A 17,098-nucleotide genomic window follows, 5' to 3' on the forward strand; every position below is an offset into this window, starting at 1 on the left:
TTTCTAACCTTTCATAGGTTAAGAACAGTTCACACCCCACCTGTATCGTTTATAAACGACAAAAAGAGTTTACTTAATGTGTTAACTGCTTAACGTTGACTCCGAATTGATTTTAATAAAGTTTTGGTCAGATTCAGATGAGAACGTGGAACACAACTGCCCTTGACAAATAGTTCCATCAATTCAGATCAGCTTCTTACCAGACATGGACTTTTCATTAGATAGGAGCTTGATCTATCAAGGATCGACTTAGTCTTGTTTAGTTATTGATCGGATACAAACAGACTGTTGAAACACAACTCCCAGCTCCAGAAACGCTTATTCTGTATAACCACACAGTACCACCCCCACATATATCTCAACATGTGGCAGATAGACAGGGAATAGCACGTCAGTGGTGGGGAGCTGTTGTTTCTTTTTTTTTTCTCTCTCTTAAGTTTTTTTTTGGGGAAGGATCTTTAAGTAGAAGGCAGTGTCTGAGGCGGTGACGTTCGCTGGCCGGGTGAGCAGTGCGTGGGCTGTACTGCCGGGGGTGGGGGCGGAGCGGCCGGGCTCAAGCGCTTCGCAGCTTCACTCACTCACTCACTCACTGTCTCTCTCCTCGCTGTGCCAACGTGAGTGCCATCAGGAGCGACCGGAGCCAGCCGTGTAACGCGGTAAGTCTCACCAAAAAAAAAATGAATAACAAGAGCAATCGGCCACAGCGTTCGGTGTCAACTGGCCGTGGATCCTAGAACAGCGATGATTTCAATCAAATAAACTTAAGTCCCCCCACCCCCCTCCCCACCCTCTTTAATCTATTTAAAAGATATCACTATTCGGACAATGAATGGCAGCTCTTAATACCATTCCATACCTGGTCCTTGCCTCACAGTGTGTGTGTGTGAGTGGGGTTATTTTTTAGTAATGTATTCACCTCTATCTGGTTGCGTTGGGTGCGCCGTACTGTTTCTGTACTGAGTTGATATTCAGTATGTAGATAGCGATATCTCTCCACCTGACACTGCTATAACTAGCCTTTTTTTGTTCTTGTTGCTGTCTTCCCCCCGCTCCCCCCACTCCCCCCGCCCCCTGTTCTTTTGCACCCATCAGACCAGCCTGGGCAGTGGAAACTGAGAAGTGAGATTACATCTCCCCCATGCTCGATGGGAGAAAATGCTCTTTAAAAAACTTCCACATTCCGACAGAAAGGAAGGAATTTTCGCCTGCAATCGAGTGATGGGATTTAGTACAACCCCCATCTTAATTTAGAAAACCCAAGGACTTTTTTTTTCTTCTTCCTTGGGCTCGGGTTGCCCAATTTGCCGCAGTGGAGAGCGATTCAGTTTGATTTATACCTGTGTATATCTATTAAAATAGATATCTGAAGCCATTTGTTTCCTCTGCGGATTGAAGGAGATGGTTCTGGCGAGCTCATGGATCATGGGCATGTGGGAGCTGGTCGCTAGCGGAGGTATCTGGGAGCAGGGCAGGAGAAGCCACCGTTAGTTGTGTTTGGGGAGATCGCAGGAGAGGACCGCGTTAGAAGCAGGCAGCCCAATTGCAAAGAGATGCAGCACCTTCTACTCTTTCTCGTCTACTTGGACCCATTGAACCTGCTGATCTGCGCAGGGAGGACTCGGAACAACAGGACGCTGGCATCTCCCCGGCGTCAAAGGGGCTACACTTCGAAGGTGCAGCAGATCAACGCCACCGTCGTCGTGCCCGTCCTGCAGATCAACAGGATGAAGCCCCTTGTCCTGCAGCACTCCGAGAAGTGCCGGGGTCATTACGACGTCGCCGGGCAGTGGGACCCCGATTTTGAATGCAACAAGACTTCCTACAATTACTGTTGTGGCACTTGCTACGTGCGCTACTGTTGCCAGGACAAGAACCATATCCTGGAGCAAAACAGTTGCAAAAACTACGTGACGCCTAAAGTGGAAATCCAAGTCACCACCGACCCGGATCGGGACAAGTTGAAGAACGTGTACGATCCGAGCAAGGACAAGACGAACAGCACCGTCTACATCACCTGCGGGGTGATCGCCTTTGTGATTATAGCTGGTGTTTGTGCTAAAGTTGCCTACGATAAAGCGACTCGACCTCCTCGTGAAATGAACGTGTCCAGGTAAGATCATGATTTTTTTTTCTCTCTCTCTCTGATTGAGAAGATGCAGTGCCAGACCAAGTGGTTTTCAAACTTGTGTGAATATGTGTGAGAGAGACCTCTTGTAAATGTTTCACACATTCTAGGGAATCCCCTCACCCTAAAGTCCCAAAGACCCTGTCAGCTGCCCAAAGGAAAACCCAATGCAAAAAAAAACCTGTTCTTTTTAATATACAACCATAGAAATGTGCTGATAAATGAATACAGAAAAAAATTGCAGAAATCTGATGAGGGTTCGACAGGAATCTATCTGATGACGTCTGGGATCCCACCTCCCAGGCTGAAAACCGATGTCGTGCTGTGTAAAATATTTCCCACCCTCCCATATGCAAAGGTGAAATATCCAGCTTTAAATATGTTAATCAGTACTTGATTGTTTTAGCGCCTCCGATGAGAAAAGCAGTGAAAGCATCAGGTGAGGAGAAGTTAAGAGTTCTCTGAAATGAACACTGTCCTTGGAGCGTTGGGGTGATTGCTAACACATGGAGGGAAAACTGACCAAAAAAATGTAAGGATCCACAGCACAGACAAAAACAAACCCACAATAAACCAAAACAAAGTTAAGAATCTTTAAAAACAAAAAAGGCGAGCCACAAATTATTTTAAAGTAAGAACATTTTAAAAACATGCTTCAAAATATTAAAAAACGTGATGAAACAAGCAATTTTGCAATTCATTTGTCAACATTCACTTTATAAATGTTTGTTTTAGCCTATGACTATGTTATCCTGATTTTTTTTTTGCCAAACTGTACAAAAGGTTTCAGTGGAATAGCTAATAATTCAAATCATCTGTACCAACGTATCATGTAGTTGCTGTCTTCCCCCAGAAATATATTTACAGAAATAAAGTATATTTACTTTAGTTTAATACTTCAAGTTTTAAACACAAACTAAGTGACATGTAAACAGGACAGACAATATATTCCTCTTAAATTAGCCCCTAATTTATCACCTAATATTTTAGGTGCTAAAACAAGGTGAATTTTCTCTCCATAATCCCGTCACCAAGTTTATTGCCTACAGTCTCGGGTGATAACTAAAGCGCTAAATTAAAGAGAATTTACAAATGAAGATTTTGGGATCATTGGAATATACTTTACAACAAATATATTGAGACAGAAATTTCAGACCTTGGAATTTTTTTTGTATAATTTCCTAATTTCTACTCAGTGAAACACCAGTATAATATAATCAGGCAGCATCAGGAACCATTTGCAATGAATGAATGTGTTTGTTGCTATACGATATTTTCAAAATGAAATCACAATTCCTTTTATTTTTCTGCTTTAAAAAAGATTGTCATAGAACTTTGTATAAATTATAGTGTGTATGGCCGTTGCAAAGAGGGTCTTTGATAACTATGACATATGCTTTTCCTTTATCTGCCCATCCTCTATCACAAAAATACAGCACAAATATCTGATATTGCTATAGAATTAGACTGCCATTTTCACACTGATGCAATTTAGGTTTCGGGTGTACATTGTTGTTAAAGCAGCAGTATACCTTGGGAGCAGATCAGTTTCTGAGCACACGAGACAGAGAAGTCATACCACCTTGAATATGTTGCCTCACACTGCTTGGACTGTGTACCATGTGTAATATAACTCTAGCCTGCTACAAATCTGCAGGTAGTATCCTGGGCCTCCTAAGGAATATATAACCTTATGATTCAACGCTTTTAATGTCTGGAGAAACCTGATGCTTCTGCTCCCATTCTCCTAACATCAAATAGTATCATAGTATGTTACAGCACAGAAGGAGCCATTCAGCCCATCGTGCCTGTGCTGGTTCTTTGATAGAGCAATCCAATTAGTTCCATTCCCCTGCTTTTTCCCTATAACCCTGTACATTTTTTCCCTTCAAGTATTTATCCAATTCCCTTTTGAAAGTTATTATTGAATCTGCTTCCACCACCCTTTCAGGCAGTGCATTCCAGATCATAACAACTCTCTGTGTAAAAAATGTTTCCTCATGTTGCCTCTGGTTCTTTTGCCAATCACCTTATATCTGTTACTGACTGGAAACAGTTTCTCCTTATTTACTCATGATTTTGAACACCTCTATCAAATCTCCTTTCAAACTTCCCTGCTCTAAAGAGAACAACCCCAGCTTCTCCAGTCTCTCCACATAACTAAAGCCCCTCATCCCTGGTTCCTTTCTAGTATAGCTGAAAATCTGTACAAGCATGCAACAAAGTGTTCCTTTGTTACTATGCGCACTGGAGGTGCAGCCAGCAGAATAACCTGGGGCTGCCATCTGTAACATCACACTTTACAGGTACTGCCCTGAAACTAGTAGCTGTTGTATTAGTGTAGCCTTAATCACATCATCTTTACCTCTAGGCTGATTGCCATTCCTCCCTTTATTTCCCCAACATGTACATCATTTGCAAACTTCATGCACCAACAGCAGAAGATGCAGCAAGTGTCAGAAATCAAAATCAAACTAGCTTTAGTGATAAGTGTGACCTTGTATATTTTGTAATGAATGAAATATGGCTGGCAGAGATATGAAGCTGTAATTGAATCTCAGAGTTCTGTTGATGATTAAAACTCATTGGGCTTTGCTCTTGCAGCACTAGAATCATCAGAGGCCCTCGGTTTAACTATTGCCTTGTATCTCACTATCATCTATCAGTGGTCTATATTTATTCTCACGTATGAATACAGAGTCAGTGTACTCGTGGATGGTAAGTATGCATACATTTTGTGTGCCAACAGTACAAAGTAAATAGCACCAGTGATCAGCAACCAGCCAATTTACAAAACAGTAGGCATCCCTTTTTATTCCAGCAAATCATATAGGAATATAATTTAGGGTTTTATTTACTAAAGCTGCCAACAACTTACAAATGATTGTTTATGTTTTTTTGCTCTAGAAAATCTATTTTTGCAGCAACCTAATATAGATTCAAACTATAAGTATAAATGTTAGAATTTGTGTAGATTCTCAACACAATTTGAAAGCAAGTCTACATCGTGACTGGTTTGCTTCAGTTGAATTCAGTAATTTTTCATTTTTAAATTTTGTACCGATCTTCAAAGTGGTTCATTTTCATATAACTTGTGGATGGATTTCCTTTAGGAGGTAAACTGAGTTTGTTTTCAAAACAAAATTGAAGAAGAAAAAAATAACGAAAGGACAAAGTAAAAAAAATCTTAGATGGGGGGGAAAAAAATCCATGTTATTGTTTATGGAATTGATTCCCAAACTGAAGCCCTCCCCACTCCTTCTGGATCAGCTGGGTGACAGAAGCATCAGGAAGCCTAGCATACTGCCAGTGTAGTATACAATAAGAGAAGCATTGGGAAACCTAGTATACTGCCTGTGTAGTATACAATAGAGAAGTATCAGGAAACCTAGTATACTGCCAGTGTAGTATACAATAAGAGAAGCATCAGGAAGCCTAGTATACTGCCAGTGTAGTATACAATAAGAGAAGTATCAGGAAACCGAGTATACTGCCAGTATAGTATATAATAAGAGAAGTATCAGGAAACCGAGTATACTGCCAGTATAGTATATAATAAGAGAAGTATCAGGAAACCTAGTATACTGCCAGTGTAGTATACAATAAGAGAAGTATCAGGAAACCGAGTATACTGCCAGTATAGTATATAATAAGAGAAGTATCAGGAAACCTAGTATACTGCCAGTGTAGTATACAATAAGAGAAGTATCAGGAAACCGAGTATACTGCCAGTATAGTATATAATAAGAGAAGTATCAGGAAACCTAGTATACTGCCAGTGTAGTATACAATAAGAGAAGTATCAGGAAACCGAGTATACTGCCAGTATAGTATATAATAAGAGAAGTATCAGGAAACCTAGTATACTGCCAGTGTAGTATACAATAAGAGAAGCATCAGGAAGCCTAGTATACTGCCAGTGTAGTATACAATGACAGAAGGATCAAGAAGCCTAGTATTCTGCCAGTGTAGTACACAATGACTGGGTAGGTGCACTGGAGCAGTTTGCTTAGCCCTTGGAGGATAGCAGGAATGTGGCTCCACTTTTAATTCATTAAAATACAAGCGACTTTCTATGTGTTCCAATCCCAATGCAAACAATTGTAATAACCAAAATGCAAAATTAATACGTACAGCTTGTTTAACTTAATTCCTTTCATATGATTATTGAACCACAAAATATTTCAACAGTTTGAGCAATCTTTGCTAATTAATTCTGAGACAGCCAACTGTGAAAATCCAAGTTACAGAGTGAGGGTGATAGAACAGGATATAAGGATGTAGTGAACACTGATAGACAGACAGAGGCTGAAAGAAGCACGATGTAAGAATTTCACCAGTGAAAGCTACTGAAAGAATAAAAGAGTACTGTGTACTGAGCTGTTTGAATTCAATCTGCTTCAGCTGAAAGAAGCAATCAGGCCTCGCAGACACCACCTAAATTAGAACATATTGCACAATACACGTCCAATGGAAAGAACAGAATTTGAAACTGATCAATAAATCCTCAGACTGATCAGTTTCAAATTTCTGTTCGCTCCCACACTGCAGACGATCCTCTGATCTGTCAGCAACGGAATACAATGGAGCCTCTTCTATATGAAGTAAACCTATCAATTCGCTCAAAAAACCTAAAGCCTCAAGAAAATACATTCTCTAATAGGTGTCACCAATGCATTATTGAATCTGTAACCTTTAACTACTTAACTCCAACACAGCCAAGCTTGTTAATCCCATGCAATGCAACACCAGGTAGCAATGGAGCACAAAGTCATCCACTGATAGAGCTCAATAACTGGTGATAAGATCAGTGTTATGGCTGACAGAATAATTGATGTAGGAGGTATTCCAGCTTATATCTTCATTGGTAAATACAAGCCCTGGTACAGTACTAAGTCACGCAGACCAGGGCGGTTACAGTTCTATCCCTGGTATATGCTGAGTTGGGAGAGGGACAATAAGGATGCTGTAATTGGCATTAATGCTTCTGTGCTAAAGAGAGGGAAATATAAAGTCATCTTGTTCCAGACCACTATTCAGTGAGCCCTTTTGGAAAGTGTGCATCCATGGATATTGGATGAGGACAGAATAGGGCACAGCTGTGATGCCCGACACTTGAATAGCCTTCCGACACTCACTGTCTGGGCTCAATGTTACTTGGACAATCACACTGAACTGTTCATTTTCTACAACACATAGGATTGTTTTGTCAAAGTTCCTTGAATTTTTGACACTTTGGGGAGCCAATGAGTCTGTCCATGTAGGGACAAATGATATCACAGAGGCTACTGTACCCTGTTGAGAGATTGCTATGGGTTTATTAGAAAATAATTTGCTTGTACCCATCACAGCAAACCCACATCCTAAGTTTCTTGGGAGCTAACCAAGTAGCATAATGTATGAGGAGATTTTAGAATAAGCTCCTGTGCTCCATCGTAACTAATCTCTGCTGGTCCATTGCAATTTTATTTTAAAATTCAGTGAAGTCTTATTTACCTTATTTTGAATCTATATTAGCATCTTATCTTCAAAAAATCAATCCTGAAAAATTCCTCTCTTCTCTTGATTTCAATTACTACTCCCTCTTAGTTGACTGTTAAAATCTGTCCAAGTAACTTATTTCCCTCAGCTGTGTTTCTGGTTCTTTCCCACTGCTCCGTATCTCCATCTCCCTGTCTCTGCGGTCTTTCAATTTTTTTCTGCTCTCAGTACCACCATCTCAACATGAACAACAACTTGCATTTATATAGCAACTTTAATGTAGAAGTATGAAGCAAAGTTCTTCACAGAGGCATAATCAGACAAAAATAGATGACAAGACAAATAAGGAGATATCTGGAGGGGTCAAGCTTGGTCAAAGAGATGGGTTTTAACGTGGATCTTAGAGGAGGAGATGGAGAGATATGGCGGGGGTGGGGGGGTGGTTTAGGGAGGGAATTCCAGAGCATGGGGACCAGGCAGCTGAAGGCATGGCTGCCAATAGTGGGGTGAAGGAAGTGGGAGGGTTTGTGCACAAAAGGCCAGATTCAGAGGTAGGGTGACTTCGGGGGTGGAGATTGTAGGGCTGGAGGAGGTTAAAGAGATAGAAAGAGACAAGGCCATGAAGGGAATTAAACACTAGGATGATCATTTTAAACCTGAAGCAGCCCCCTCTCTGGTGTTTGTTCCAATTTTGTTTGTTATCCGTATCCCCGGCTCCTTCTCTCTGCCGTGTTTCCACTTGTTTCCCACTTAGCCTCTGATTAATTATTCCTTGCTTCCTTCAGGTATTCTGCAAAGGTTGAGACAGCATGCTTTTATACACATATGTTTCATTATTCATGTTTCATTTTGTAGCAAGACAATGTAGCCTTATACAATTCGATTTAAAATTTCTGCGGAACCACTGCATCAGTGTAGTTTCTGAAAGGCCACATCCATAACTCAAACCACTGGCTGAGGTGACTGCCAGCCTCAACCAATTTGAAGCTGAATTCACACTACTCAGCACAGAGAACATTAGTGTTTGTACTCAGTTCAATATTTTTATGGCTCCAGGTTCTTTCCTTCGGAGATTGGGAGCTATAAACTGCAACATTATAACCACGACTGCACTATTGGAAGGAAGGCTGCAACAGAGAGCATTTATGCATATTGGACAGAGAATGAAAAATAGATCTTTAATCCACTTCCAACCTTATATTTTTATAAAATACATATAATCTTCCCCCTTTTGTAGTTGCATTTTTCTGTATTTAGCTTTACTGTTCGAGTATTGTGAGTTTTGCTTCGTAGCTTCATGTCACACAGGATGAATAGATTTTTTTTTGAACAATACCACATAAAGCCTCATACATGTCATGAAGGGGCAGTTTATTGAATGGTAAAACAATAAATTTCCACAAGGCATTGACCATTGTGCATGCATTATACAAAGGATAAAAGATGACCAAGAGTGCATTTGAAGACTGAAAAACACTCATAGGGTTGAGAAGATTCGATAATAACAAGGAAATGCGATTACAATATATAGCTCCAGTTAAGCAGCCAGAACTGGCCCAGACGTGAAGGCTAAAAGGCCTCATGCTGTGATGTAATTTTTATGATAGACACAATCTCAGCCCTTTTTTGTAATATATGTACATTTCCCATCTCCAAGCTTTGAGTTAGTATTATTCATTAAGGGTGCTGAATTGTGCTGTGCGGGTTAGCACAATATAACCAAAACAGTGATTTTAAGATTATGACGCTAAAACTTTTACATTTTTTAAAACTGCTATATTAAAAAATAGCTACTTTGCATCAGTCTGCACGACTGATGATGATGCTGGATTACCCATAACACTATATGGGGTTGATACTACATTGGAATGATCTATGATTGATGTGGACAATGTCCTTGCTAGAATTGGTAATGTTAAACTGGATCGAGCTGCTGGCCCTGATGCCATTCATTCTAGGGTGCTCAAAGAAATAGGGGCAGGGCTTTGCAAGCCTCTTGTTCATATATTTAACAGATCACTGGGGTCTAAGATTGTTCCCATGGTCTGGAGAAAGGCCCATGAAGTACCAATATGTAAAAAGAGCAATAAGCCAGAGCCAGGCCCATTAGCTCGACTTCAGTTATAGGCAAGTTTCTAGAATGGATCACTATCGACATACTGTATGACCAACTTGACAGACAAGGGGCTATTAGGGAATCTCAGCATGGCTTCCGGAAAAGAAGATCCCATCTCACCAACTTGGTTGAGGTTTTAGAGGCGGTTACGAAATTGGTGGATGATGGAAGCCTCTTCGCTGTTGTGTATCTAGAATTTCAAAAAGTCTTTGCAAAATGCCACACAAAAGGCTATGAAGCAAGATTGAGTCTTGTGGGATTTGCGGACAGATTTTGGATTGGATAAGTAACTGGTTGCATTTGTGTAGACGGAAGGTAGTTATTAATAGTAGTAGTTCTGCATGGGAGATGGTCACTAGTGGTGACCCACAGGGATCAGTGTTTAGGCCTGTTGCTCTTTGCCATCTTTATCAACGATCTGGATGAAGGCACCAGAGGAACTATCCACAAGTTTGCAGCTGATACAAAGATATGTGCGGGTGTAAGGATCTAAGATGAAAAAAATAGATTGCAGGCAGATCTAGATGCAATGGGGAAATGGGCCCGTGTCTGGCAGATGTAATTTAATATAGATAAATGTAGCATAACTCACTTGGGTAGAGGCAACTGCAAGAATGTGTACACTATGCAGGGTTGCACACTCAAGGCTGCTGAGTGGAGAAAGGACCTGTGTGTTACAATGCATTATTCATTGACGGTCCATGACTAGAACCATGAGGCTACGGTGAAAGTGAATGGGGTGTTAGGATGTATTTTCAGCACAATTAAATGTAAAGCATGGCCTTGGTTAGGCCATGTCCAGTTTTGATCCTCTCACATGGAGGGGATGTAGAGGCCCAGGAAAAGGTGGAAAGGATGGCCACTAGATTGATATCTAGTTTAAAGGCACTTGGTTACCAGGTGAGGCTTAGAGAGCTAGAGCTACATACTTTACAAATGCATAGACTTAAAGGAGATATGATTGAGGTCTTTAGAATAATGACAAGATTATAAACTTAGTCCAAGTGGATAGGTTATTTGAGCTTAATAGGTTAGCCAAAACCAGGGGACATAAATATAAATTATGAAAGCATAGAACTAGGTTAGACGTTAGAAGGTGCTTCTTTTTGCAGAAATTAAACAGACAGAAAACAGAGAGTAGGAGTAAACGGGTCATTTACGGGTTGGCAGGTTGTAACTAGTGGGGTGCCGCAAGGATTAGTGCTTGGGCCTCAGTTGTTTACAATATATACCAATGACTTAGATAAGGGGGCCGAGTGTAATGTATCCAAGTTTGCTGATGATACAAAGCTAGGTGGAAAGTAAACTGTGAGGAGAATGCAAAGAGGCTGCAAAGGGATATTGACAGGTTAAGTGAGTGGGCGAGAAGGTGGCAGATGGAGAATAATGTTGGGAAATGTGAAATTAGGAAGAATAGAAAAACAGAATATTTTTTAAAAGGTGAGAGACTGAGAAATGTTGGCATTCAGAAGGATTTGGGTGTCCTTGTACATGAATCACAGAAAGTTAACAGGTACAACAAGCAATTAGGAAGGCAAATGATATGTTAGCCTTTATTGCAAGGGGGTTGGAATATAAGAGTAAGAAGGTATTGCTACAATTATATAGGGCTCTGGTGAGACCAAAGCTGGAGTACTGCGTAACTAAGGAAGAACATACTTGCCTTAGAGGGGGGGTGCAACGAAGGTTCACTAGATTGATTCCTGGGATAAGAGGGTTGTCCTATGAGGAGAGATTAAGTAAAATGGGCCTATGTTCTCTAGAGTTTAGAAGAATGAGAGGTGATCTAATTGAAATGTATAACATTCTTAGATGGCTTGGCAGGGTAGATGCTGAGAGGCTGTTTCCTCTGGCTAGAGAGTTTACAACTAGCGGTCATAGTCTCAAGATAAGAGGTCGATCATTTAGGACCGAGATCAGGAAATAATTCTTTGCTTGGAGGGTTGAGAATCTTTGGAATTGTCTACTCCAGAGGGCTGTGGCTGCTCATTCGTCGAGTATATTCAAGATTGAGAGCATTGGATTTTTGGATGCTAAGGAAATCAGGGGATATGGAGATGGGGCAGGAAAGTGTTGAGGTAGAAGATCAGCCATGATCTGATTGAATGGTGGAGCAGGCTCGAGGGGCTGTATGGCCTACTCCTGCTCCTGTTTCTTATGTTCTTATGTAATTGACCTCTGGAATTAATTGCCGTCGGGTGCAGGTTCACTGCACGCATTCAGAATGGAGCTCAGTGAGTTCCTGTGAGCAGGAAACATATCCAAATGTAGAAGGGAGGTGGGTCATTGGGGATAGTGCCACCCAGTCACTGGTCTCCTGGAACTTGATCGCCTTTGGGGGGTTGGAGAGGAATTTCCCAGGCATCTTTCCGAATTTGTTTTCTCCCAGGAGATCGCATGACTGTGTATGGGATGGAGGAGGGAATGAGGGTGTCGGTGTGTAGAACTTACACCATGGGATAGGCTTGATGGACCCAGCTGGCATTTTCCTTTTTCATATGTCAGTGGTCTTATTACAATCCACAAGCTTTTAAAACTCAAGTTTGGTGTCACCTATCTACTACTACTTGATTTATTTCCAACCTTAGTGGTGACTTGCACCATGGGGCTTGGCCTATCATTAAGGTTTCCTAATAAAATCTGGAAAGGAAGTGTATTACTGAAAAATGGTATATGGTGGCAGTTTACTCCTGTATTTATTTTATCAAGGAAACAGCACTCAAAAAAGCTAGGGAGTAAATTAATTGTAAACTTTACAATTTGATTTCTAGTTTATTTGAAAAAATGATGAATATATGACAAAATTGTAATTTGGTAACATGAACACTGATACAAGTTAACTTTAATGCAGGGTATGAACAGAATATATCATATAAATATTTATGTAGACACATATATAAAATATACACACACTAAATTACTTAAGCAATTCATCGGCTATGAAGCACTTTGGAGCATCCTGAAATTTCTTCTTTCCTTCAAGGGAATGTAATGCTAGTCACTGAACATGGGTAGCTCTGCAGTAATGTTTTCAGAGACATTGTTGCTGGCTGATGTGAGAAATAAGACTGCCTATAAACACTGCACTTATGTAACAACAAGCCTTTAAATTGGTGTATTATATCGATACAAGAACAGGCTAGTTCATTTTTTGTATCTGTGAAATGTGTCACTCCCATCTCCAACAGATGCCACGTTTAGTCATAGCTGTCATGATCGGGGAGCTGTTCCAAGTGAGATTTATGATCAAAGAGTGAGACTGATCACAAATCCATTTAAACATATGAAGCTGGGTTATTTTTAAGTGTTAAAAACATTAAAAGGGGTTATTTTTTTAAATTAAATGATTGACTCTCATTTCAGATGAGTAAGCCTTGGTAGGTATGACTACTGTTACCAGTAGCATACTAAATTTGGGGACTATGGTTTCCTCAAGGTCCACATTTACACTTGGCTTCAATTCAGAGGTGTCTTGGAATCAAGAATTCTCTGACTAAATACTGGTGGTGTAAATTCCCATATATGGGCATTTGGCAGCACCATGATGTCAGATACCCATAGAAAGATCTTTACAATCTAATCTCTCCTTGCTAGCAACTCCAGAACTCCCAACACAAGTGATATCAGGAACAAAAACCAGAGGGGCAATACTGAACAGGACATTAAAGATTAGAACATAAGAAATAGGAGCAGGAGCAGGCCAATCGGCCCCTCGAGTCTGCTCCGCCATTTAATAAGATCATGGCTGATCTGATCCTAATCTCAAATCTAAAGAACACAAGAAGTAGGAGCAGGACCCGGCCACTCAGCCCCTGGGCCCGCTCCACCACTCACAGGGCCTTGACCGATCCGAACTCAGCTTCATGTCCAATTTCCTGCCCGCTCCCCGTAACCCCTAATTCCCTTGTTGTGACAGAACACAATATGAGGACAGTTTGTGCTGATGAAATGATTATTCATTTAAGTGTCGTGGTGATGCACAATCAGAAGTTAAGTAACAATCCATTTTCTTTGAAGATGCAGAGATGATTGGCTATTTGTTGCCTGCTGCTGATTAAGAGCGCTAAATTGGTGACTTGCAAGTGGAAATTTCCAAGTAGAAATTGACAGTCCACAGCTTTATTTTGTGAACTCCTCTCAGCTGGAACACAGATTATCCTTCATTGTGTACCAGATAGTCATGCAGATGCTTTTAGAAAATATCAAGAGATTGGCATCACATCTATTGATACTGCAGCCTTCAATCCCTTCCATCTTGCTAACTTTGCTTAATAAATATAATCTTATTGTCCACAACCGCTTCTCTTATCAGTGTTGAGAGGAAACAAGATGCAAGAGAAAACATCATATTAGTTAGTCAATATCAACAGCTCAATTTCCTGGCAGTGAGATGTCATCAAAGTTTCCTGTAGCAACTACAATGAGCCGGGCATTACATATATTATCATTGGCTTTTAAGAGCTTATATAATGGGGCTCCAGTGTTCAAACTAAACCAAGCAAATCAAAAACGTGTCTATTTTGCACTTTTCCTTTTGTTATTTAGTTCTCTTTGAGCCGCACTATCATTCTCTGGCAGAGAGCACCAGCAGGTGATCTGCTTCTAGGCATCTGCCATTGCGTCTTTCAGACAAGAAGTTAAACTGAGGTCCCGTCTGCCCTCTCAGGATGGAAAAGATCCCACGGCACTATTCGAAGAGGAGCAGGGTAGTCCTCCCTGGCCAATATTTATCCCTCAACCGACATCACTAAAACAGATCATCTGGTCATTTATTTTATTGCTGTTCGTGGGACCTTGCTGTGCACAAATTGGCCTGCTGCGTTTTCTATATTACAACACAGTGACTACACTTCAAAAGTACTTCACTGGCTGTAAAGTGCTTTGGAATGTCCCAAGGTTATAAAAGGCGCTTTATAAATGCAAGTTCTTTCTTTCTTTCTCAATAATCACCAGCAGAACTATGGACAGCAACCTGCAGTGATTTGCCTACTGTTCCCAGTTGTCTCCTGAAATGGGGCGAGAGCGTTTTGCTGGAGGGTGGGGGGGGGGGAGGGAGGGGAGACGGGAGGGGATTTGGAATTTGGCACCACTAAAGTTAGGGAATTGCCATATGGAGAGGGGGAGGGAGAGGAGAGAGGAAAATCTTGACAGCGACACCATATCCTACCACTAAATGCCATGAACTGCCCTAAAACCATCTTTTCAATAGGACACAACTCAACTCGTTACTGAAGCAAACAAACACCCTCTCCAACCATTTGGCCGTGTCTTTTCCTGCTCCTTCAATTCAATCCTGTAATCACTTTTTTAAGGTCACCCACAGAAAACCCAGGACAACTGGTCCGTCTGATTACATTACGAGGGAAACATTTGCTCCCATGGTATTCAATATATTTTTGTTAGATTTTAATTGCATTTGATATTAAATATTATACTTTTTGATTGCCTTTGTTCAAAGTACACTGCACATAGAGCTGAAATATCAAGACCCAGGGCTGCTACTTTTAGACTTATATTGGTATTTAATGGTAAGGAGAAATTTTTAAATAATAGGTGATCTGACACAGCTTGCAGTTGATTGATGGTCTCAGTGCTGTACTTGTGACCTGAATATAGTGCTGAACATCCTGACCATGAATTGAAAACTTGTTATTGAAATAAAAATGGCTCTGGTGTCATTGAAAACAAATGGCTGCAAGAGAGGAAATTAACAAAAAAGTAAATTTCAAAAAAAGGCAGGAAGAATCAATGCCACACCATGTTTTTCTTGTTTCACTGAGGAAAAGTATTATTAAAATTTAAAATAATTGAATTTTGCAATGTCAAGTAATGGTAAACTTTAATTAATGGTTGATGGGGAAAATCAATAGGAGATTGTAGCTACCCCAGTTAAACACACTGCTACACTGCGCATATAAATGGTGTTATTTTACTGTTTGCTATGCTTTAAGGGTTTCAAATTTACATATCTCAATACCAGTTGAGAACAAAGTCCGAAGCTACTGCAGGGTTTGAATCCCAGTACATCTCCTTTTCTATGGTGCACAGCACATATGTCAGGCAAGAGTTTGACAGGGCAGCACATGGCCTACTTTGGAAAGATGGTGCAACATAAACACTAGGGACATGGAATTTAGCTTGGATCAACGCTTTCCAATCTGAGTTTGATCACCCATGTAAATACAACAAAAATACATTCCTTGTTCTCTTGCTGCATTGACTTACTGAAGTCTTTTATCACTAACATGCTGGGAAAATGTAACCTTCAATTTTCCTGTCTTGACCAAATAAACCCCAAAATAATTCAAAATTCAATTTACACAAAAGTTGCTTTGACTTAAAATGATGGACCTTACCATGACAAAGCACAGAAGACAAACTGGCGCTATGGGGGTAATTTTAACCTAACTCGCTGAGCGGGAAACCCGTGGGATCGGATGGAAGGCCGGTTTTGCACCCCACCCAACATTATTCTCCATTGACTTCAATGGACGGGTTAGGTTAAAATTGACCTCCATTTGTGTAGTCCATGAACTAGCTATGGCTGAAGTTGAAAAAGATCTAGGAATGTTAGTTGGCTTGGCTCTGAACATAACCACACATGCCAACAGTTATGCTATCCTGGCCAGTCTCCCATCCTCCACCTTCCATAAACTTCAGCTCTTTCATAGCTCTGCTGTCCGTATGCTGACTCGGACCAAGTCCTGTTCACCCATCACCCCTGTGCTCGCTGACTTACATTGGCTCGCGGTCCAGTAATGCTTCAAATTTTAAATTCTTTTCTTTGTGTTCAAACCCCTCTAGGGCCTCACCCCTCCTCCAGCCCTACAACCCTCCAAAAATTCTACGTTACTCCAATTCTGGCCTCTTGTGCATTCCTGATTTCCTGCACCCCTCCATTGGCGGCCGTGCCTTCAGCCGTCTAGGGCCTAAGCTCTGGAATTCATTCCTTAAACCTCTGCACCTCTCTACCTCTCTCTCCTTTAAGACATTCCTTAAACCTACTTAGAAGGTTATGCTGATAGGGTTTGATGAAATAGGGTGGGAGGAGGTGCGTGTGGAGAATAAACACCAGCATAGACCAGTTGGGCTGAATGGCCTGTTTCTGTACTAGAAATTCCATATAATGTAATTCTATGTATCCCTTTGACTAAGTTCTTGTTCACCTGTCCTAATATCTCGTTATGTGGCTCAGTGTCACATTTTGTCTGATAATGCTACTTTGAAGTGCCTTGGGAAGTTTTACTACATTAATGGTGCTGTCTAATTGTAAGTTATGGTTGATGAGGTTATTGTCCACTTGTCCAAGTTTACAGTTGAATATCTAAGCTCCGTAACTTTGTGGCGCTTCCAACACCTACCAAGGCTGCTGCAGT

General features: G+C 40.8%; 1 protein-coding gene across 1 annotated transcript in view; it reads left to right on the forward strand.

Annotated features, from left to right (window-relative positions):
- Positions 1 to 452: 452 nt before the first annotated feature.
- The window catches only part of LOC137341233 (protein shisa-6-like), a 76,639-nt gene continuing 59,993 nt past the window's right edge, over positions 453 to 17,098 (forward strand). The window contains exons 1-2 of the mRNA XM_068004304.1: positions 453 to 656; positions 1,360 to 2,110. Of these exons, the coding sequence (XP_067860405.1) occupies positions 1,551 to 2,110 (560 nt within the window). The 5' untranslated portion in view covers positions 453 to 656; positions 1,360 to 1,550. The remainder of the gene's footprint in view (positions 657 to 1,359; positions 2,111 to 17,098) is intronic.

The sequence above is a fragment of the Heptranchias perlo genome, chromosome 23 (assembly GCF_035084215.1).
Source record: "Heptranchias perlo isolate sHepPer1 chromosome 23, sHepPer1.hap1, whole genome shotgun sequence".
NCBI lineage: Eukaryota > Metazoa > Chordata > Chondrichthyes > Hexanchiformes > Hexanchidae > Heptranchias > Heptranchias perlo.